Source organism: Syngnathus scovelli, chromosome 9 (genome assembly GCF_024217435.2).
Source record: "Syngnathus scovelli strain Florida chromosome 9, RoL_Ssco_1.2, whole genome shotgun sequence".
Lineage (NCBI taxonomy): Eukaryota > Metazoa > Chordata > Actinopteri > Syngnathiformes > Syngnathidae > Syngnathus > Syngnathus scovelli.
The window spans coordinates 8,750,079-8,773,007 of record NC_090855.1 but is presented as its reverse complement, the minus strand read 5'-3'; the positions used below and the strand labels follow the sequence as shown (position 1 = coordinate 8,773,007).

At 40.2% G+C, this 22,929-nt stretch overlaps 4 protein-coding genes across 40 annotated transcripts in view; 3 read left to right on the top strand and 1 right to left on the bottom strand.

The window, feature by feature from the left end:
* The first annotated feature begins 23 nt into the window (after positions 1-23).
* cthrc1b (collagen triple helix repeat containing 1b) lies at positions 24-4,299 on the top strand. Of its 2 annotated transcripts, none has more exons than XM_049730759.2 (4): positions 24-291; positions 2,860-3,078; positions 3,326-3,542; positions 3,861-4,299. In XM_049730759.2, exons 1-4 carry the CDS (start codon positions 220-222, stop codon positions 4,001-4,003), a joined length of 651 nt encoding a protein of 216 aa, XP_049586716.1. In that variant the 5' UTR covers positions 24-219; the 3' UTR covers positions 4,004-4,299. The 2 variants fall into 2 exon arrangements, with proteins under 2 accessions (XP_049586716.1, XP_049586715.1); XM_049730758.2 differs by having other exon boundaries at positions 27-333.
* A 365-nt stretch (positions 4,300-4,664) lies between these two features.
* On the bottom strand, positions 4,665-8,242 carry slc25a32b (solute carrier family 25 member 32b). Its single transcript, XM_049730757.2, has 7 exons — positions 7,623-8,242; positions 6,724-6,874; positions 6,572-6,657; positions 6,199-6,353; positions 5,637-5,750; positions 5,349-5,494; positions 4,665-5,270 (listed from the first exon to the last, which is right to left on the bottom strand). The coding sequence occupies exons 1-7, from the start codon at positions 7,813-7,815 to the stop codon at positions 5,147-5,149; spliced, it is 969 nt and encodes a 322-aa protein (XP_049586714.1). The 5' UTR covers positions 7,816-8,242; the 3' UTR covers positions 4,665-5,146.
* Positions 8,243-8,275: 33 nt separating this feature from the next.
* Positions 8,276-13,484, top strand: dcaf13 (ddb1 and cul4 associated factor 13). Its single transcript, XM_049730755.2, has 11 exons — positions 8,276-8,477; positions 8,885-9,084; positions 9,172-9,279; positions 9,374-9,463; positions 9,600-9,755; positions 10,542-10,619; positions 10,692-10,774; positions 10,917-11,081; positions 11,219-11,354; positions 12,503-12,666; positions 13,053-13,484. Exons 1-11 carry the CDS (start codon positions 8,408-8,410, stop codon positions 13,138-13,140), a joined length of 1,338 nt encoding a protein of 445 aa, XP_049586712.1. The 5' UTR covers positions 8,276-8,407; the 3' UTR covers positions 13,141-13,484.
* A 149-nt stretch (positions 13,485-13,633) lies between these two features.
* rims2a (regulating synaptic membrane exocytosis 2a) overlaps positions 13,634-22,929 on the top strand; it is a 92,632-nt gene continuing 83,336 nt past the window's right edge. For 35 of the 36 annotated variants that reach the window (XM_049730742.2, XM_049730739.2, XM_068651986.1 and 32 more), the window contains exons 1-2: positions 13,634-14,770; positions 15,227-15,412. In XM_049730742.2, coding sequence (XP_049586699.1) covers positions 15,243-15,412 — 170 coding nt within the window. In that variant the 5' untranslated portion in view covers positions 13,634-14,770; positions 15,227-15,242. Of the gene's footprint in view, positions 14,771-15,226; positions 15,413-22,929 lie in introns of those variants that run through there. The other variant, XM_068651993.1, reaches the window with a different exon arrangement.

The window sequence follows — 22,929 nt, the reverse complement described above, 5'->3', positions numbered from 1 at the left end:
TCTTAGAATTATCGCCACGCATGCACAGTGCAGACATTGGTCCAATTGTAGGACCATGCTCACATGAAAACTGCATGTTGCTGAGCTTTGGAACGGTTTTCTTGAAGAGCGTTGACTGGCCCTACCCGCTGATCCTGCCCTCCCCCTGGATTGAAAGAGTGCATCAGCGCAAGGTTGGAGGAGAATTGACGCTTCCAAAGTTCCCAGTTGCACCGAACGATGTCTCCTGTAACCCTGCGCCTTTTGCTACTGCTCGTCTGCTTGACTTTCTCCGTGTACGGCGTGGAAAAGGTGAGAAGTAGAGGATACCGAAAGGATCCTGACGGGGATAAGGTAAGACCGATTGCAAATAACTCGGTCGTCATCATGTTAAAGCGATGTGGCGTTTTCCATGCGGTGGGACCTTTTGGACGAATCCGCTGCGTCCAAGATGAGGTTGTCAGATTTTATTTATGGCTAATAATTAAAGCGCAAGTTTTCGTATGTTTGAGATCATTGATAATACATCCAAACCAACTGACTGCGGTGAAAATGTCCACTTGAGTATACGCATAATTATCTTAACTTTGCCCCCAAAATTATGTGCTGCATTTTTTTTTTTTTTTAAATACAGCACAGTCAGCTGCTTCTTCTATTATTATCATTTAGGTTTGGTGAGAGGAATAAAGCCAGAGGAAGCGCGTGGTCTGTATATAGCGCGTGGTCTGTATATATTCCGATTTGTTTAAACACCTGGTTTTTATATCAAATGTAAAGATACATTATTAATCCACCAATCTCTTTATTTTTATTTTTTTAACCAATCTTGCTTGAACAGGATTTACATACGTTGTGGGTGGCCACTGGTGAGATAGAATGCACTCATTCTCTGTGCTCTTGGGAATCCATCAAATGAAAATGAAGCTGTTTATTTGTCAAAGCCTTTCCAGACCTTCCCCCAGGTTCCCATTAATACTCTGTGTTGAGAAGCCCTGAGGCACCATTTTGCTCTTAAAATCTTCCTAAAGACCTTTAGTAGTACTTAGGAACTGCAATTTTCTCACCACAATGGGAGGATAGGATGAATGGCACGTTGTTCTATAATATAATCTTGTGGCATTGGAAACCCCAAATGCATTCAACTATTTTTGGGAGGATGATCTTTTTGTTCAACTAGCATGGTTATCACTTACATTTTTTTCCCTAATCCTGAGTAGCCAAGCATTCTGTTCACTCTGGAGAGTTGCACTCCTCCCTTCAGTGTGTTCCAGAGTTCTCAACACTTAGGGCCAAATGCAGCCTTTATGCTTCACGTACAGTAACTGTAGCTGTGTGCTTGGACTCTCCAGTATAATTCATGCAGACAGCACCAAACTTTGAGCTGGAAGCCGATATAAAAGTCAACAGTGTGCCCAAGTGGACAGTGGATCCATTCATTAGTTTGCTGTGAAAATCAAAGCTAAAATACAGGTTTGAGAAGTTTTCAAAGTCAAACTCGTACAGCTCATACTTAGTGGCTCCAAATTTCAGGTATATTGTCCAGAAAAGTCTGCTGTTTTTAACCGCAGGCTTCCCAGTTTCCTTCAGAACTGATGTCGCATTACCAGATCAATCTTGCAAAGCCACTCATGGCTAAAACAGACCCTTGGCCATCTCTTTCCCCAGCTGACATCAGAACACCACAATTCCCTATAAATAAAGGCATTTTTCCAGATGTTCGTCTTCCCAAGTACCGTTTTAGCTCCCCCCGAGGGATTCAAGCAGAAATGTTGTTGAATGGGGAGTACCGTGTTTTCGGGACTATAAGGCACACCGGACTATGAGGCGCACCTTCAATGAATGGCCCATTTTAGAACTTTGTCCTTATATAAGGCACACCGGATTATAAGGCTCACCATTAATGCATCATGTCAGATTTTTAATCCAAATTAAATCATTCTCCATTTTATCTTTTTTATTTCAACTTCAGACACAACAAATTACTTTATAATCGCAAAACAATGATCCATAGTCTTTATGAGTCATGATTCATAGTCTTCAGTGGGCCACTTATGATTGATTTCATGACACAATGATTCGGGCCAGTTTCAATTTAGGAATTTGGTCCATATATAAGACCACCAGACTATAAGGTGCGCTGTCGGCTTTTGAGAAAATTTTACGTTTTTAGGTGCACCTTATAGTCAGGAAAATACGGTAACTAAGAGCCCTTTGTTCTCATCTCCCGACATTTTTCAACTTCATGTCTTTTGGTCATGTACTGACTACTCTTCACTGCTGCTGGTTCAGCAAAATGTAAACTATCAACATATGGTCATTGGCTGAAACTGTTGCATATCAACAAGTCAGTTTGTTTCAGACAGTATCCATGCATATAATGTGAATATATAAACTGAGAAACGTGTGTACAATACAGTATTGTACATGATTGACACTCTGCAATATTCAGGACAAAGGAAACTAGTGCAGAGTCATGCAGGCCCATTGTTTTGAATAGGTCTGTTTTTAAGCAAGCCTGTGAATGTGTTTGAGTCAGCTGAGTAAGATGTGGCATTTATTTAAATGTGGCAGTAGGAACATGAATGCGTGCCCAGAAATATTATAACCAGTCCTTCCTTCCTTTTGACAACATATGTCATTAATATGCTTCATGGTTGTTCACGGTCCCATCTTTTTCTTCTGCTGGCCAATATCAGCTTATTAGTATATGTTTTCACGACTTTGAAATGTTTGAGCTTTTTACCGGGGAGAAAAAAGCTGGCTGATTCCAGGTGTCCACTTTGCATAAACTTTAGCTCTCAGGAAGCAGGAAGTTACATAATAGATTCAACTGATTTGACATCAACATTCACATTTCCTCCGACTTGCTTGCTCCTGCAGTATGGCAGCTGCATGCAGGGTCCAGCAGGAACTCCCGGCAGAGATGGTAACCCTGGGGCCAACGGCATCCCCGGAACTCCAGGCATCCCTGGACGTGATGGACTCAAAGGGGAGAAGGGCGAATGTATCAACGAGATCTTCGAGGAGCCCTGGAGGCCCAACTACAAGCAGTGTGCCTGGAACTCCTTGAATTATGGGATCGACCTTGGGAAAATAGCTGTAAGTTGAATTTGCATGCAAAACAGAATACAAGTGGGAAGTACATTTTATATAAATTTGTCATGAAACATTTATTAACACCACTACATTATATTCCAATTATTATATAGCTGGAAAATGTTGCTGAGTTTTTTTCCCCCAAATTGCAGCCTTTGTGATTTGAAAATTGCATTTTACTATATCGCAATGTCCATTTGAATTTATTATTCAGCCCTGAAAAGTGCCATTTTTCTGTGCTGTCTTGTAGGACTGCACATTTACCAAGCTGCGCTCAGACAGCGCCCTCAGAGTCCTCTTCAGTGGCTCCCTCAGACTCAAGTGCAAGAACGCATGTTGTCAAAGATGGTACTTCACCTTCAATGGAGCAGAGTGCATGGCACCACTGCCCATCGAGTCCATCATATACCTGGACCAAGGCAGTCCAGAGCTCAACTCAACCATCAATATCCACAGAACATCCTCAGGTATGATCACAAAGGTTGAATATGAAATAAAATTAAGGCACCAACCAGGCTATATGGAGGAAAACTCTAGTTTTGCACTATACTAGTCTACTGTCTCATATGCTTAGTGATGTTTTATACACAGTGTGTATATAATCGTTCTTTTTTTTTTTTTATTCGGAGGCAAAACGTTTTATGTGGTGCCATTAAGTTCTGTAGCGCTCAAGAAGTAAACATCGGGAGAGGTCACATCATAATACACCAGTTTTGTGGCCATGTATTTTGGGTGTTCCCTACAATTTATGTGTCCTGTCTTTGTCTCTTTTCTTTTTCTGTCAGTGGAAGGACTGTGTGAGGGTGTGAAAGCAGGGTTGGTGGACGTGGCTGTATGGGTGGGGACCTGCGCTGACTATCCCCGCGGTGATGCATCCACGGGGTGGAATTCAGTTTCCAGGATTATCGTCGAAGAGCTTCCCAAATAATCTGTTGCATAAGAGGTATGGGATCAGCCCTGCCAGTCTGGTCTTCTAAAATGAGCAGGTATGATTTGCCGAGGCCTCACACAACACTGATGGGAACGTCAATGTTTTGTTGACAGTCACTATTTGGCTGGCCATTCACTTTACAAGAAAACACAAACTGTACTGTATTGTACTGTAATTTCAATGTTCCCTGGTGCTATGTGCAGTAATTGCCAGTATGTAAACTTGTACTCATTTAACTTTTTGTATGTCTTTTTACTGATAATAAATCATCTTTTTGAGGTTTCTTAAAGTGACCATGAATGCAATCACATATAGTTTTGCATTTAGTTCAGCTGCATTTGTGTACACATTTCTACATTTCACAATGCTCCCCTGCAATTGTGAAAAAAGCAGTTAAACATTTTTTAGAAGAAGTTGCAAATGTTTTGGCACATCCATGCAAATAAGTATCTACATTTCTCCGCTGTTCTCAACATTATTAATTGCTTATGTCATGTTGATCAAAATGACAATGGGTCTCTCTTGAACTGCATCACACCCCACAACATTTTAGCATCAGTTCATCAAACTTTTTGGTTTCTTCAAAGCAACACAACGATATTGGCTGCTTAATTGTCTTCTGTTCTAACGTGCAGAAGATTGAACGAGGCAATTCAGGTGAGTGTGCAGTTTCTGTTTATAGCAAAAGAAAAAAAAAAAGCAGACATGATACACCAGATATCTAAATAAATATATTAATGTGTGATAACAAGCAGCTTTCTTTTTTTTACCTTAAGTGAATTAGGGAAAATTCACATTTTAATGTTCCATTGTTTGGCTTGAGCACTTTCATTGATCAGCTGCCATTTTTAATTTATCGTCGCTTGGAGACGTTTACTCCTCTGTGTAAAAATAACCCCCTTGCATTGCTATTACAGTACATCTTCAAGGGTGTAGCACAAACTTGCAGCACTGGCCAATAATCACTCAACCGCACTGAGAGGATCAACAATACAACTTGAAGCATTCCTTTTCAGTGTTAACACTCAGTACATGCACTGAGGTTCATGTGCCAGGTACCAATAGTCTGACCGGCCGTTCCGTCATACTGCGCTTGTAACCTCATTGTGTGTCTTTTTTTCTTTTTACTGTTGGATCTTGCTAACTTGTGCCAAGCAGGAAGCGGGAGACATTTTCATATACTACAAATGTAATGCAGCATGCTGGAGTGACACGAATCAGGTTGGGGACAATCCCTTTGTAGAACCCAGTGGCGCCTTCATTCCTGCAGTGAGAGCAGTGACGATTACACACGGCATCACGCTGGGTCAGACTTGTAGAAAGCATCACATTATTATCATACCTCCAAGTCCTCCTAATGACATCGGTAACGCCGTCGTATCTATTGTGCTGGTCTTGCAGTCGAGCACGCACCACTTGATATGGGTATGTCGTAGCCACCGCAAATATTTTAGACAGTGCCGCCATTGTGATGTATTCCAAAGGATTCTGTTGAAGTGATCAATGAAGCAAGTCTCAGGTACAGCACAGAGTCATACAACATGTACATCAAGTGTGGTCTGCCTCTGAGGTTTAAGCGCTATTAAGCTAAGTAGAGGCTGCCTGCGGCTCGTGGGGTTACATGACTCACCAGCTTTGCATCTGAAGGAAATTTCTTGTATTTATTGTAGTCTCTCTTCAGCTCTTCGTAGGCCATGAACTGCAGCGCACCATGAGATGTTCCAAAGAGACCAGGAATGTAACCCTTTAAGATTATGCATTATAAATTAATTTGATTGACACTTACACATTATCATAAACGGCAAAAGTCAACATACAAGAGTTGTCATTGCCTACTTATTGTCACAACGGAAATTGTTGAAGTTAGCTAAATGCAGTGGTGGATGAAATGCTGAATACACTGCCAACACATTATAACCAATTGCATATCTAATATTTATATCTAATTTAGTTAGCTGGTGGGAGTTGAGACGTACAACACCTCTTAAGTATGATGCAGTACAGTTCTGCACCACTACAAACGAGTTTTATTAAGTTTTGGAGAACATTTATCAGCACCAAAAAAAATTAAATAAAAATGGTGTAGTATTGTTGCCCTCTAGCGGTGATTATGGAAATAGCAGTCAGATGTAGTTGTAGTCGGACCTTGTCTGAGTCTGCATGAAAATATCACTATGGTACTACAGACTGACCTTGTAGAGGCCTGACACCCCCTCCATGCGGTAGATCTTGAACAAGGCATCCAGCATGCCCCTGTACTGTTTAGTGTTTGGGTCAGAATTATACTGCAACACAAGCCTGGTCTTGGTTACCCAAATGGGGTTTGTTATGGTGAGTGTTAAAATGCCTGTAGAGACAGAGACAAAGAGGACATTGTGCAACGATGGCATACGTTCCAGCCATTCAAAATTCAATCAAGGACATTTTTAGATGCCAAACTTAATGTGGCCAGTGGGAAGTGAAGTTACATGTGAAGCGGAATGTCAATACAGAGCATTATTACCAGATTTTTGTTGAAACTAGCAGATAGTGTGCCAACACACGTACAGTAAAGTTCAAACCAACCTGCTTCAGCTGCAGACACAAGGTGCTCCGAAGCACTCAGTTCAGTCTGGCGCCCTTCCTTTACGTAAGCTTTGATTGCATTGTAGCTGTGAATGAAGCAGTGTGTCAATGCACAAAAGAAATGTCAAAAGAAAAAGAAATAACAGACTTACAAGAAAAAATAGAGACCCCAAGAGGCTCCAGCACCCCACACGTTGGGGGTCACTCCTTGATAAAGTCCCCTCAGTCCTTCCTGGTGCCACACACTCTTCATACAATGCAGTATGCCATTATACTTGGGTCTTAATTCCAAGCCATCACTCACTGAAGCAAGAATAAATTTTAAGTGGGTTAGTTTGCAAGGGACGAAAGGTCCTTCATAGGAAAGATCACAACATTCATACGTTTTTAATGTTTGATCTTGATAATTGCAATTTGTTTCATTTATAACATGGCGGTTTAACAGTTTTGACTTGAAGCTAATGCTTAATTTAGTGTTTGCTACTTGAATTCCATGGAAAACAGTTTCAGTCTTTATTCAATACCCCTAACATTGTTTCAGGTCTATGAACACGTACCCGCTTTGCTTTCACAAGTGAGATATTTCAGCGCTAGTAAAACTTTAAGGTAGATAAAGAATATTAGATAAAAGCTCAATAGTTTTCATGCACTTATTAAATAGATAAACAAACAGCTTTCAGTAAAGCTGTTGATGTGGTATGTCCAAATGGGCTACACCACTGGAAAAACAATCCTATGGTTCCATTGGATTCACCCAATTCGGAAATTGGTTACACATCATTAAAAATGTTATATCATTTGAGTATTTTGGAAGAAAAAAGCAGTGAAATTACATCAGATGGTCACATTTTATTTTAATCACTTGGGACCAAAAGTTAGATGCTTGCAGAATGTTTTTTTCCTACTACATCAGCCTAATGTAGCGCATTAAATGTCACTGTTGCCTGATGTTTTTTTTTTTTTTTTTTAAACTGAGATAGAAAACTAACATTTTGCAGATTATTAGCATATTGACAGCGTCCAACAGTAGTTAATATAGAGTATGGCTCACCTGCAAACCTGATTTTGACCAGGTCAAGAGGATGAAGCACCAGCGTTGAAACAACTCCCCCGCTTAATCCTGCCACCAGGTTTTCTACCTTTACATGTTTGAAAACCCGCTGGACGTGTTCGGCGAATGATACGGCAGAGCCCGGTTTGCCATCATTAACGCTGACAGTACCGTGATCTTGACCGGTGCTCATGTTTACCAACTTTAGCTGTAGCTTGCAAAAGCTAGGTGTGTTTACAAAACGTGCTCACAAGTCTTCAATGAGTCTACGGTAAAGTCGTCACGATGTTGCAGCGATCTAACGTCTTTGACATGTATCATTGTGGACCCACATGGTTGCTCGTGATCCACGTTTTTAGCACGTGGCGTCAAATACGATTGAAAGTGACATTACCCAAGCGAATGTCAAGCAGCTTGCAAGGAAGTCCAAATGAACGAAGTGTATATTGCAGTGCATCCGATTCTGAATTTCAACTTAAAACATTTTATACAAAATCATTACAACTACTCTACTGTATATTCAAGAAAGGTTACATTAATTCACTTAGTTGATCTTTAAACAAACGAACGTTTGATTTGGAAAAACACAATTTTGCTTTGAATTTGAGTGCACGCCTACTATGACGTAGGCAGGAGGGGAAGGATTTTCTCCCACAATGCATCGCGATTTCCGGAAATATGTTTCCAATTCGACGCGTGGGCTCATGCTGTAATGTTTGTTTGTATTGTTGATTTATTTCTAAATCGAACCCAAGTGTATTTTGATATTTTCTTCTCACATTAAGATGAAAGTAAAAGTGCTCTCGAGGAACCCGGACGACTACGTCCGGGAGACCAAATACGATATTCAGCGCGGTAAGTGAAGTAAACCTGGCTAGGGTAGCTGCTACCATTAGCCACTTTTTTGCTAAGCACTGCAAGCTCACTGCTGTTTTATAGTCTTTTTTTTTTTTTTTTTTTTAACCAAGATGCTGGTTGTCACACATTAGTGTGACACGTGTTGTGACATGACATTCAAGAATCGTTTGACTAAGACGCACGTAAATATTTTATTTTAATCAGTGACCTCAAATTATTTCTTTAATATGGGGTTGTGCACCGTTTGCATAATAACCTAGATGAAAAGGTTATTTTTTATAAATATGAATTAAGTTCTCGAAGTATAATATAGTATTGCTTTAAATAATTTGTTTGACTGTATTTGGATGGCTCCGAGTTGTAGAATGATTTGACGAATTTGACTTGTCCATTGTTGCTCCCAGTTCCTAGAAACTATGACCCTACACTTCATCCATTTGAGGTGTGCAGAGAATACACTCGGGCCCTTAATGCCACCAAGCTGGATAGGGTCTTTGCAAAGCCTTTCCTGTCCTCATTGGATGGACACAGAGATGGTGTGAACTGCATGGCCAAGCACACCAAGAGCCTCTCCACGGTGTTGTCTGGCTCCTGTGATGGGGAGGTAACGACTCGGCTCTTGTATACATATTATTATTGTCCATATACTTGTATGTTGTGTGACAACACTGTGTTTGATTTTCATCCTTAGGTTAAAGTGTGGAATCTTACCAAACGTGAATGCCTCCGCACGTTCCAAGCCCATGAAGGATTTGTCCGTGGAATGGCTGTTCGCCATTGTGGATCATCCTTCTTCACGGTGACTGATGTTTTTTGTCATGCCAGTGATGGGCTATTAAATTAATCCCTGACGGTTTTTAATTTCAGTTTTAACAAAAATGGTATTTTTCCAGGTTGGAGATGACAAAACAATCAAACAATGGAAAATGGAGGCCCCGGGTTATGGTGAGGAAGTGGAGCCACTTAGTACAATTCTGGGCAAGGTATGTAGAGTAGGAACCACTTGTGTGATTCTTTAATAACAGACCATTCTGCACTCAGTGGTATACATATGCATATCCAAAAGTATAAATTTCAGGAAAATAAATCATGGTGAAACGAGGTGCTTGTTCATTGCAGACAGTCTTCACTGGGATTGCTCCTCATCAAAAAGATGGCGTGTTTGCAACATGTGGCCAGCAGGTGGACATCTGGGATGAGCAGAGGAGCACCCCTATCCGTTCTTTCACCTGGGGTGTGGACAGCTTCAGCTCTGTCCATTTTAACCCCGTGGAGGTGAGTCTATGCAGGATGTAGCCCATTGAGATGATCTTAATTCTGTCAGAGTGAAAATTGTTGACAGTATTGGGTGCATACATTCATTCATGCATGTCGTAGAATTTGGACTGTTGTGAAAGCAGTATTAAAGACCAAGTGTAAAGTAAGTTGAGAAAATGCCAAATGCAGTTTAGTTATCGCACATAAATAAAGCATTATTTCTATTTTGTTTATGCGACAAAATAGTCGTGTTTATAAAGTGAGATCCTGGTGAGCAACACATAATGTGATAACTATGGCAAAGAGAATGGCACAATGCAGTACGATGGCCGACTGGAGTCAAAAATCTGAAGTATGTGGCAAGCAGAAGCACCGGTTAATCTTCAGCTGTCTTCAGACATTACCTCCAATTTTTATTATCGGTTTGTATTCCCATGACAGTTGTTCTGTCAAGACCTCGGATTGACCTTGTTTGATTGATTAGTGCTTTACATAATGGGTATCGTTTTTGCAGGCAAGCATGGACATGGGTATACAGTAGGGCTGCTCAATTAATTGCATATTAGAGGGAGGAAGCTTTTCCAACTCTAAGACTTGTCAATAATTGGTAAAATAACACCCGCAATTGTTGACTGACCACTTTAGCAAAGAAATGCTGTCGGCTATGGTATACGATTATGATCCCTTTAAGGTGACATGGATTGCCCACAGTTATGTCCGCTCCACTGGATGACAGAAAACATTTCAAGAAAAAAACGCATAGCTCAATACTGTTGTGTTGATCATATTTTCCTGTTTTGTCAGACTGAACTTCTTGCAAGCTGCGCCTCTGACAGAAGCATCATACTGTATGACATGAGAGAAGCAGCTCCGCTTAAAAAGGTATAGTGACGCCACTCCCTTGCTGCATTTTTCACTTTTTTACCCTTTGCAATAATTTTTTTCTTTCTATAGGTTATCATGACGATGAGGAGCAACACGTTATGCTGGAATCCGATGGAGGCCTATTTCTTCACAGCATGTAATGAAGACTATAAGTGAGTGAGCAGATAAGACCTTTAGACAATTCCCAATGTACAACAAAATGACTTTTCCAAACACTGTTGTTCTCTGACTCACTTGAGTGACAAGGTTCTTATTCCTAGAATGTTCTGTTCTTGTGCCTGTCCATCTCTGCAGTCTTTACACATATGACATGAGACACCTGGACAAGCCGGTCATGGTACACTTCGATCACGTGTCTGCAGTGCTCGATGTTGACTATTCCCCCACTGGCAGAGAGTTTGTGTCTGCCAGTTTTGACAAGACCATCCGCATCTTCCCCATGAATGCTAGCCATAGTAGGTCAGTACCAATTTCTCAAATATACATGAAGACATGCACCTGAGATCACTCTCAGGTTATTTGATGGAAAGTGAGTGGATGTTGTATGACTGCTTGTTCTGCACCTTTTCTTTGTTAACATGTCTATCTCCAACCAGGGACGTCTACCATACCAAACGCATGCAGCATGTCATCTGCGTAAAGTGGTCGGCCGATAACCGTTATATTTTGAGTGGGTCAGATGAAATGAATATTCGTCTGTGGAAAGCGGTGGCGTCAGAGAAATTGGGAGTGGTAAGTAACACGTTTAATCATTGTCCACTGTAGTAATAAGAACACTACAATTTTTTTAAATATTTTTTTTTACACATATATATATTTTGAGTTGGAACATCTACTCAAGAAAGTAGATTACACATTTACACTAAGCACTTCAATCTCTGAAATGTCAGACTTGTGCCACAACCTGATTTACTACTCGACTCATTAGATGGTTGCTTTTGACAGCACACCCTCCTTGGCTTTGTCAGAAGATGGCAACCGTTCAGATTCAGGGCTGGATCACTCTCATTAAGCGAAATGAAGCAGCAGAAATATACCCAAAACAAATGACCAGTTCTTTGACACAAAACTATAGAATGGACAAACTTATTTTCCACCACTTTTGCCTCGTCAGGCAACACAGTCTGTTAGTATAGAAGTAGTTTTGTTGTGCTTTACGGCCTATGAAGTGTTCTAATGCTCCAACTTCGGTTTACGGCTTTATAGTAATGATCAATGATGTCCTGCCACCATTTCCAGCAGCCATCTTTCATTTCAAATCAGTCACTTCTGCTTATTCTCTTAATGCTGCTTCCGTTTGCAAAATTGGCTCACTTGGTAGTTGTTATCCTGTCGCTGTGGAAAAAAAAAAAGATTTATTCGCAACTATTGCACTTAAGAGATCAGACAGTGTCTGCTCCTATCAGCAGTTTAAATCGGCCAATCACTTAAAGCGAGCCGCTCGCAACATAATGAAGCATTAACAATCAAGCTAGACTGAGGGTGTCTTTCATTATCAGGAAATACTGAAATGCTGAATCAAGGCATCGCAGATGACTTTTCTGACTTGCTGCATTTCACTTTTTTTGTTGGAAAACTTTATCATTCCATTAGATGCTGTGTAAGTGTGCTCTACAACAAATGAGTTATTTGGGTAGAATGAGTTTCCATTGGAGGTAGTCTGAAAATGATGAAGACACCACTGTAATTCAAAAGTATTAATACGGATGAATGACAAAGTGCAGTTGTACACCTCTCCAAACTTTTACCTACAATAATAAACCTGTTGAATTACAAGTAACACGTGCTTGACCGTGGCACTCATAAGTCAGCAATTTTGCATTTTATATTATTGTACAAGTGGTCATAAGGCATTGGTATTTGATGCTCCTTTGTTGTAGCTTACGCCCCGAGAGAAGGAGGCCACCAACTACCGCCTTAAGCTGAGAGAGAAGTTTAAGCACTTCCCACAGATCAGACGCATCGCTCAGCATCGACATCTCCCGAAGGGCATCTACGACCAGTCTAAGCAGCTTAAGGAAATGAAGGAAGCTCGCCGTAGAAAGTAAGTTCTTATTTCCATTGCCGTTTCATACTGGTGATTGATGTCCACGTGCATGAGTTATGGCACCTTGGACTGTTGCCAGGCTGTCTTTTGTTGTCCCACGCACCTCGTGGAAAATCCCTTTAATGGGGCTTCCCTACCATGATATGTATACGTGCATTTGCTGCCATTAAGCCAAAGCACAGAGGTCAGATTTTTGTGAAGCCTAACGTACTTTTTGTACTTACTGTGGTATTTTCTGAAAACATTTGTGTAGTTGTCGGTTGATTTGGTGTTTGATCGGTCAGTCTCCTTCTCTGGCCTCCTCTTTGAACACCCTTGACTTTTCCATCTCTTATGTTATCAGGAGCAGGCTTTTCTCACCATCTTTCATCCTTGTCTTTTAGGGAGAAGAATGTCCGCGCGCACAGCAAACCAGGAAGTGTGCCTGTGGTGTCCGAAAAAGAAAAGCACGTCGTGACTGTGGTCAAATAGAAAATTATTAGACAACAATCTGGAGGTGCATCACACATACGGAAGGTGTGATTCTCTATTTGGGATTCTTGCAAGCACACTTTCACTGAATATTTATAAGTTCATATTCTACCTGTCAAATTGTATTTCATAATTGACACTTCTTTTGTGACAGATTCAATTCTTCCTTAAAAGAAGTGACTCAACCAAGTTGTTGCGTGCAATTTGCCTGAAAATTACTGTTCATTATTTACAAATGTATAATAATGTTTATCTGTCCATGCCAATGACAGGCAGTGATAGGCAGCGCAATTAATTACTCTGTAGGGTACAATAAACCAGTTTTCCACCTGTTTTTAGTCATACACCAGAATTATTTGTGGCTTTCTTTGAAAAAAATTATTTATATTAAATTCAACAGGCCCAGGATTTCATACTGTATATGCATTTGTGAGTAAAGTAAGGCGAGATTGTTATTGTTTCAGTATTCATACCTTTTGTGACATTTTTTTTGAGTGGCATGCTGTGAGATATTTCTAAAATAAAATTTGTTGCATAGACTAAAAACAAATCAAACCACTGCTTTTAAATCAATCACAGTCTACATTGTGATTCCAACTAATGGACATGAGTAGCGAATCACCTAATTTCAGCCAGAGATGAGCTGAAGATATATTCCCCCCCCCCCCCCCCCCCCAAAAAAGCATTACAGTTATTTGATTTTCTTCAATTAGTTTCACAAATCTTTCTGCGATTGTATAATAGTGAGAAGGTTTCTATCTACAGCACTGAGTTCAAATTTCATTTTGCTTCATCAGGTTTTTACAGCAACAGTACTTTTTCTGGTAGGTGCAAATGTTGAGAAAACCCCAAATCTACTCCGAGAAATGAAATTCAACTGTGTTGTTTTATCATTATTTCCTTGGTGTTTCTTCGCAAGCTGTCTTCCCAAGTTTGATTTAAATGTTGTCATAAGCCAAGAGCGTTTGATTTAAACCACTTAAGCTACCTGTTGTTTTACTTGGGACTAATTTGCTTACAGGTTTCTATCCTCTTAATGCTGTCACTTAAATCCCATCACCACAGGTACCTGAGCGTGGCTGAGGCCAGCATAAGAGGGCTCCTAAAAATTAAGTAATAAAACAGGAAGTTACTCCAAAAATAATGTACATTATTGACAATTGTTAATGAGGTAAAGGCTGCATTTACAGTAAAAGTATGCAATGTGTAAATGAACAATTTTCCATGCGGCTTCAAATACGGCATTAACATGATCCAGCTGCACAGTGGCTCCACTCCGCGTTTCCCGTGTTGCTTTACGCCTGTTGTCAATGAACATCCAAGCATCCTCAGTTTGATTCTGCTACGCGTTTCCGTCGCTCCGCCTCTTCTGCCCTCCCGCCCCCCATCTCTCTTTACCCTCTTCATCCCTCTCTCTCTCTCATTGCATCCATTTTTGTGCATTTAAGAAATCTCCAAGTGTTACCAACCTGGATGAAAACAAGCCAAACTGTGACAGAGGGGGGGCATAAGGACTCCAAAAACAAACGCGGACGGACCTAACCTATTTGATTCTAAAATGCGACTGAAACCTTTCTAAGGAATGGCAGCGATGGGTTAGACAGGATTTAAAATGACTGCAAAATAAAAGGCAAGACTGCGTTTCTTTTCATCTTTTATTGCTATTTTTCTTCCATTCCGTGAACGAATGGCTATTTGGAACACTACGTGGAGGTTTCAGCCTGCAGCGTTCGCTTCTATTCAGGGCATCCATTTCTAATCCTGAGTGCTCGAGAGCACTAATGTTTGTGTTGATTTCAACCCGCAAAATCTAAGATACCACAATCCTATGTTTTCAACCTCGCCTCGTCCCACAACGTACCGAAAACCCCTCACGAGCTTTTGATAGGAAGAGCTAATATTTTTTTTATATTTAGTTGTGCAGCAGCACCCCATCATGTGCATGTACCGTCGTGTCATCTGCTAGCCTCGACTGGCTCCTCCAACTGCACATTCCGAATTTGCTCACGACATGACATTGATATGTTTATTATATTTTTGTAAAACATGGCTCCGTTTGATGTTCATTCTTTTCTGGTGTTTGTAGCCACTGTGAGTAAAAGATGTCCGCTCCACGAGGGCCCAGGGGTGGTCATGGCCCTGCTGCCTCAGCGGCCGGCGCCATGCCTGAGATGCCGGACCTCAGCCACCTCACCGAGGAGGAGAGGAAGATCATCCTCGGTGTCATGGACCGACAACAGAAGGAGGATGCGAAGGAACAGTCCATGTTAAAGTAAGGAATTGCTCATTAGAATTATTTTATTCACACTCGCTGCTGCCGTGGCTGCCAGCTATAGTTTGTTGGTGTTCCATGATGTGTCGTGGTCATGTTGCCTCTTGACATTAGGCCGCGGTTGAAATAATCGATGTGTGCGAGGCATTTTTTTTCCACAGCCGGCAGCTCTTTCCTCTTTATTCAAACAATTGTTTAAAATGGTTTTAGAGTGCAATATTCCTCCGTGCTTCTTTGCCGTACCGCACTAAATGGGTTGGGTGAGCGACTGTAACGGGCGCCATTTTCATGTAAAAACATGTCAAGTTGCTTCACCTTTACCCACTAACGTCCTCGGCATTACACAATGTGTCACTGGAAAGATCATTTAAGGTGTCCTCTGTGCACGTAGGTATCGCACACAGACACGCACGCACACCCGCGCACGCTCACACCACCCGGGTGCACAGATGTCGCTCAGAGCGTTTCAGCACCAGGCGCTGTCCATTGAAGGCTGTTTTTTTTAAGGCGGACCAGTAGGATTTCCGTCATTGATTCCGTTAACCTTTACCGTGTGAGCCTTAACTCTGCTTTATAATGGGATATTACAGTCGCTTGTCCTGTCCAGGATTTAAACATCAAACTGCTGATTCGCTGTTAAAAAATAAAATAAAAACTTATGTGAGCGACTTGTGGTTTTAAATGTTTTGTCCGATCGAGTTTTATTTTCTTGTTTTCCTTTTTAAATGGAAATCACGTGGGAAACTTGCTGAGTTCGAAATTAATTTTGATTTACAGTGTATGGAATTAGGTATTAGTACAGTCAAAAGTTGTTTCAAAAGTCTGCGTTAATAAGAGCACAATGGCCAAATTTGTTGGGTACTCAATTGAGATGTTAAACTAGCAAAACATTTATCATCATGGCTGTTGTTTGCACTGCAGCGCATTGAAATGTGTCTCCTTATACTGTATATAAGGGCATCATGATGTTAGAAACAACAATAAGTATGGTGTAGTTGAGTTCTGCTCTGACAGGTTATTACTACTATATTTACAAAGGCAGCTCTTTCCACAGCTCTCAGACTGTACAGGTGTACCTAATGAAATGACTACTAAGAGGGATTTGTCTAATAACCAAATAAGTACATCTGTCCATAGTGGCTCACCTGTGCTCTTTTCCCATTTGCCCCAAAGCTTGCCCAGCTTATGAGCCCCATCACTGCAAGCTTTTATGATGCATTAGAGCTGTTGTTTTCCATCACCAGGTAAATATTTGCACTGAGGCAGCATTCCTAATGGAAAGAAAGTCATGCAATCCCTACCTAGCTTTACTGAATGAGAAACATGACTCATGTACTCGTGTATACAAACAGGGGTTTTTTTCTGCCCCCCCCCCCTACTTTTTTTCTTTTTATGAGCAAACAACATCCATCCGTTCCTGGGGATCAGTTTTTTTTTTTTTTTTTTTTGGTTAAAGCTTTCTCATTTATGACTATTTCAGTATTAGGTAACATTAGAATTATGTGACCAGTGTTGCTGAGCTCCCGCATACTACTCCTAATACCGCAGACCCATACCATTGTAGCAAGACACATTTTTCATAGTCAAATAGTCAGTGGAGTCCTGATGAGTCATCAAATAAGTAAATACCCACTTTCCTTACCCATGAATCACACAAGTATGCGTTAATGCATATATTCAGGCAACAGTCATGTGCTCGAGCTGCAACAGATTAGCTTGTCTTTGAACAATTTGTTGTATTGCCAGTGGTTTCAGAATCAAAAACCGCCGCTGCCATGTAGCCAACCCTTATAGCTTGTGCATCTGCACGGTCACGGTTCAATCCCACAGCAGCTTGGATGGCATTTCAAGAAAGTGGCAGTTTGAACATCCAAGTGTGTAATCTAACAGAGGGAATCCTGGGAGGATGAAGGGATGGAGGATGGAGGGAGAAGCCTTCAGTTGCAGAGCTGACTTGCATGAAGCAGCTAGGTTCTTACCTCTTAGCAGACCTGTGTATGAACATGTCCAAAGAGGGATGCAACCATGCAGATAGCTTTCGTAGAACGCCGCACTCACACAAATGTGAGCAGCACAATTATGAAGCACGGCTCCAGTCGTATTTGCACCATTAAATCTTGTGAAGCTATCAGCTAGCTCTGCATTCCACGCATCAGTGCGTCTTTGAGCAGAACAGTAATGATGGTTATGGGACCCCCATCCCCCACCCATCCAGACTTGGTATATAATTGAAGCAAGCATCAGCTGCCTGTAATGGGGTGACCCAAAGAATGCTCCAGGCTCCACTTTTTATTTATTTATTTAAAAAAAAATACATTTTACCATATATAGATACGTATATAGTATAAGTAACTGGAAAACAAACAAACAGCACCCTATGCTCAGTGTCATAATTAATTGACAGTCGCTGGATAAACAAACTACCGTTAGTGGTATCATTTGTATAGAATATTTATGGTGCTATGGTATCAACCCAATTTGGTACCTGTACCAAAAAGATCTGGTCCACGGTATGCATCCCTAGTCACATGTGCTGTGATTGAAGCCATGAGTCAATCATAAATATCCACCACATGTGCTCTAGGAATACCTAACATTAGGTAACTAGAATGTATTCTAAAGGTATCATATTGATATATACATCAAAAAATGTATTTTGACGAGCGCTCTGGTGCATCTCTTTCATGCTGTACCAGGATCGTAGGGATTCAAATAATTTGCTCTGGATCTCCTTGAGGTGATAATTATTATGGCTGTCGTACAAGAGGGATTCCCTCTGAGGTGCACCTATTGTAGGCCTCAGAAATGTCACACGCTCTGACACCAAGTTGCATGGGCTTCATCAGGCTCACTTGCATCAGACACACACGTAAGAAGGGATGTTTTCGAATCCAAATCAAACATTGGAGAGAATAATATGTCATCTATAATCTTATTTTTTTTTCTTCACACCTCATTAATCATTAGGAGGTCTGCTATTGCTTAAAAAAAAAAAAAAACTCAAGGCACACGTACTATAAAGCACTGAGAATTGCTCAACTAGCATCTGTATACATAGGTTACTGTAATTTAAATGATTTATCTTAATCAGTGTTGCATTTCCGAGATTTCTCTATATGCCTGACGGACATGTCTGTGTTTCGTATAATCAAAACTAGCATATCACAGAAAGGAGCGCAGAGTCTAATGAGTTTTTAAATTAATAACAAAAAAAAATCAGCTGCTTTCCTATGAACTCTTGCTGTTATTTATCATATTCTGAAATTCTTAGTTAGCATGTGGACACTGTGAGATGTGTGTCCATGTGTGTGCATGGCCTAAGAATTAGTTTTGATTAATTTCCTCTTATTTTCTTTTTCTGAATACCCCCTATTACCCAACCCATATTCACTCGGATAGTGGTAGATAGTTTGGTGTACCGGCTCTTTTGCAAAAATACAAAATAGCTTGCGCTTAATTGACTGTTAACCTACAGTACTAAGACATTGTGTGCGCTTTTGGCAATAAGTACAAAAGTGACGAAGACTCAATTATTATTATTATTATTATTATTATTATTATTTTTTTTTTTTTTTGATGGAACATTTGGGAAAGCAAGTGCAAAATAATGGTTGGAGTGATAGAACTGGAAGTGCTAGAGAAAGAGAAAGCGATTTTACAGGATGATTGTGTATGTGTGTGTACGTATGTGTAGTATGTGTGTCTGTGATGGATAGAAGTCAGATGGTTCATCTGTTAATGCTATTGATGACTGTTAGTATTGCTGAAGTTGCAATTAAAACATGACAAATTGGATCAATAATTGTCAGTAGTTTGAAACGTTTCGATTTTCCGTCTTGGAACTTAAGCAAACGGTTTTGTAAAAGCCATTAAAATGTCATGGAAAACTATTGTTGAATAAAATAATTACTGATTATACAAAACCTGTAACATGCACATAATAGTTTGATGTGCAGTGTGTGACTGATCACAGATATATCTGCGTGGTAAGAAAAATTTTGGAAAGGTGCAAATCTATACATGTGTCTTGTGTGTGCTTGTAATAATTTTTTTGACAGTTGGATTTTCAGCCAAATTGATAGGATATATCAGGCTGTTGTCAATAATTTCCCACACATTCCCTTTTATTCAACAGAATCTGTTGCCTTTAAAATAGAACTTAACCAGAAGCTCCATACTGATTATGTTTTGCTCTGATTAAATGCCCATTAAGCTCTCCTTGTGGGAGCGAAGGGTGTGAAGAAAAGGAAAGGACAGAAGAGGAAAAGGCCAATGGAAAGTTTGTTGGTGTTAGTATAGCAGCGAGTCGAGGAAATGAGAAGAGAAAACAAGAGGAGAGACATTGACGTCTGAGATGCTATCAGGTCTTGCTGCTGATATGACAGCCTCAGTCCCCACTGACAAGCATCAGCCATCTCCCATAGCATGCTTGCCACATCAGACTTCATTGTCTCGCAGGCTTTGTTCTAAATAACATCTGCACTCGTCAGCATAGAATCTATTCTCTTCTAGGCTCTTATCCCTCAAACAAAGTTTGAAGGGATTTTCCTGTCCCTGGTGCTGCAGTTTAAAATGTCCTTGGTGAAATATGACTGTCAAAAATGTTTTTGACATGAACAGTGTTTCACTACATACTGTATGATCCCGTAAACCACATACTGTACGTCTTCACTTTGTACTGTTTGTTAATTGACTGACCGAACCGCACCTTACCGACTGAGTTCTTGTCTGTCTCTATTTTTTCCTGTGACTGACTGGCAACCAGTCCAGTGTGTGGTAGAATAGGCTCCAGCTCGCTGCGACACTCAACAAGAGACTCAACATTTTTTTTTATCAATGCCTAGGTCAACCTCAGTAAACTGACTTGAAGCACTTTCGGCAAATAAAAACCGTGTCTGTTGGTGAGAATAGAAGTCGTGCAGCACGACACTCTCCTTGGTGAAGAGGCCATGCTAACGTTTCCCTGAGATATCAATATTATTTTGGTTGTAGTTTGTATACATCTGCACTGTGACCCCCCCCCCTACTATTTTGTTTACCATATTTATTAGAAAATGATTCATGCGCTTTCAGTTTCTGAGTAGTGAGCTTATGAGTTGACTTGTTGTATGTGAGCGGAATACTCTGCACACATTATGTGCTGTTCACCCATCACTGAGATAAGCATCATGTTCAGGTCACAAAGCAGCTGACAAGTTCTTGGGAATGATACGACCTTGTGTCCCTACTGACTTGCTGTAAAATGGTTAAAATTAAATGAATATTTTGCTGTAATGATAAAATGTCATTTTCAGAGGACTGCAGGTGTCGTTTAAATAATATAAAAACTTGGAGATGGACATAGTAGATGCCTACTATTTTTTTTATTTGTCTTTAAAGAGATAATTGGAAAATGCATTCTCATTGATTGATATTCTGAACCTCTGAAGGATCATATGTGTCTGTTTTAAAAACCAGCGTTGGAAATTAATTCAATGTAACACAGATTTTTTTTTTTGACCCAACAATTGAAAATTCTAATCTAATTTCAACACAACAAACATTTTTTTTTCTTCTGCAATAATCCCCTCTGGGTTGGTTTATGATTTGTATTTTCTTTAGGGTTAGAAACAAAACCTCTGCGGGCTTTTGGTCTAATCAGAATACATGGCTAGTTCTTACCAGTTAGATTGGAACAGACTAATAACTCTGGGTTTTGTACACTGGAAAAAAATATACATTTTGATTTACTTAATCCAAACATGTCCATGTACACAATTGAATATGTAGATGCAAACTCCTTGAAGTCGTCGACTTTAGTGTGAGTGAGTTTTAAAATCCATCCCATTGCTAAATGCTGTGTATCCTAAAATAGTTTGTCAAGTTTGTTATCAGTAGAAACATTGTGTCAAATGAATTATCCGGCTACTAAAGTAATTTCCTTGATACAAGAAGTAATTTGTTAACAAGACACTATCAGTTATCAATTTTCAGTAGAACCTTTGTCAATATGAGTATATAGCATAACAATCCTGCTGGATGAAGATTCAGTAGTTTATTGAATTCAGCATTAAACGAGATAGAGAAATTAAAACCACACCGGCTGATGACACTGGAAGCCTTTATTTCAAAAGATTTTTTGTTTTCCCACGACGTCCCGTCCGATATTTCATGATTGGTTCCATCGAACTCTCGGTTTGCTCAGGTTGGCCCCTCCTGAGAAATGTGCATCAACGCTGGCTAATTCCCAGTCCCATCCCTAAACAGACCCCAAGGCTAATGGGGTGCAACACAACAGGGAGGAGGTTGGTTTGAGGAGCAATGTATACGATAACATTAATTAATGTATGACACCATATGTTTAATTTGATATAATAAGACTTTTTTTTTCTGTATTGCTGTGTCTTGGGCATATGGCATTACACAGAAAAACACACGCACAGGTGCACAATCAAATATCTGGCTGTGTGAGTCAGAGAGCTGCTTTATTTACTAGGGGTAGTTTACACAAAGCTCTATAATCTTTTCACTCAGTGTGTGTGTGTGTGTGTGTGTGTGTGTGTGTGTGTGTGTGTGTTTGTATACATGTGTGCATGTGTGTGTTTGTGTTGTGCTCATTCAGGCTGTTTGAAGCAGGTGCAAACCGGTGATTCAAACACAGACACTGGCTACACAGCTATCTAATATGCAAATGAACACCTTTGACATTTTTCCAACCCTTTCATTATTATTGAAATAAAATTACCTTTGTTTTTATTATTATAGTATTATTGAAATAAGTATTTTATTTTAATCAATATTTTTTACTTGATTTTTTGGAAACTATGCTTTGTCTTTATTGCATCATAATAGTATTCATGGTTCATTTTGAACTCCGCGCTTGCTTATGGTAATCTCCACTTTTCAAGGGCTTCAAACTGCGTAATTCTTTGACATTGCAAAAAAAGATTTGATGTTGAGTAACATTATGTTTTTATAGTGCATGTCGAGTACTTGCTGCAGTAGGTAGATTACAAAACTGATTGCCATGGAGGGATGAGAAAGAAAAGTGATTATCATTCACATGACATCACACATGTAGCCATGGGCCTCGTATATGGCCAGTCTTTGAACACTTCATACAAAGGCACCAGCACGGAGCCTACATGAAGACATACTGCACATTGTAGAGTCTGGACGAGTTCTCACCCTGCCTAGGGGTGAATGTAACTTTGTTGATGCATAAAATGCGTCATTCCACAGATCCAGAGTCCGCATGTATGTATGCTTAAAATGTGTGCATATTATCCACTATGTGAACAACTGAAAAGGCCTTTTTTTCATCCCCATTATCTGGTTTGAAGGCCAAAGAGAGCTGATGCAGTCATTTCAGGATCATGCCTTTCGACTAAAATCTGATGGAGGGTCTCCTACTGATTCCGTAATATTATTCATCCCACTGAGCCACATGTTTGCGCCACCTGGTTGTTTCGAAGTGAAATGAGGTCAGGGTGGAGGGGTAGGAGTGGTGCATGCAGAGCCACAGAAATCCTCCGCAT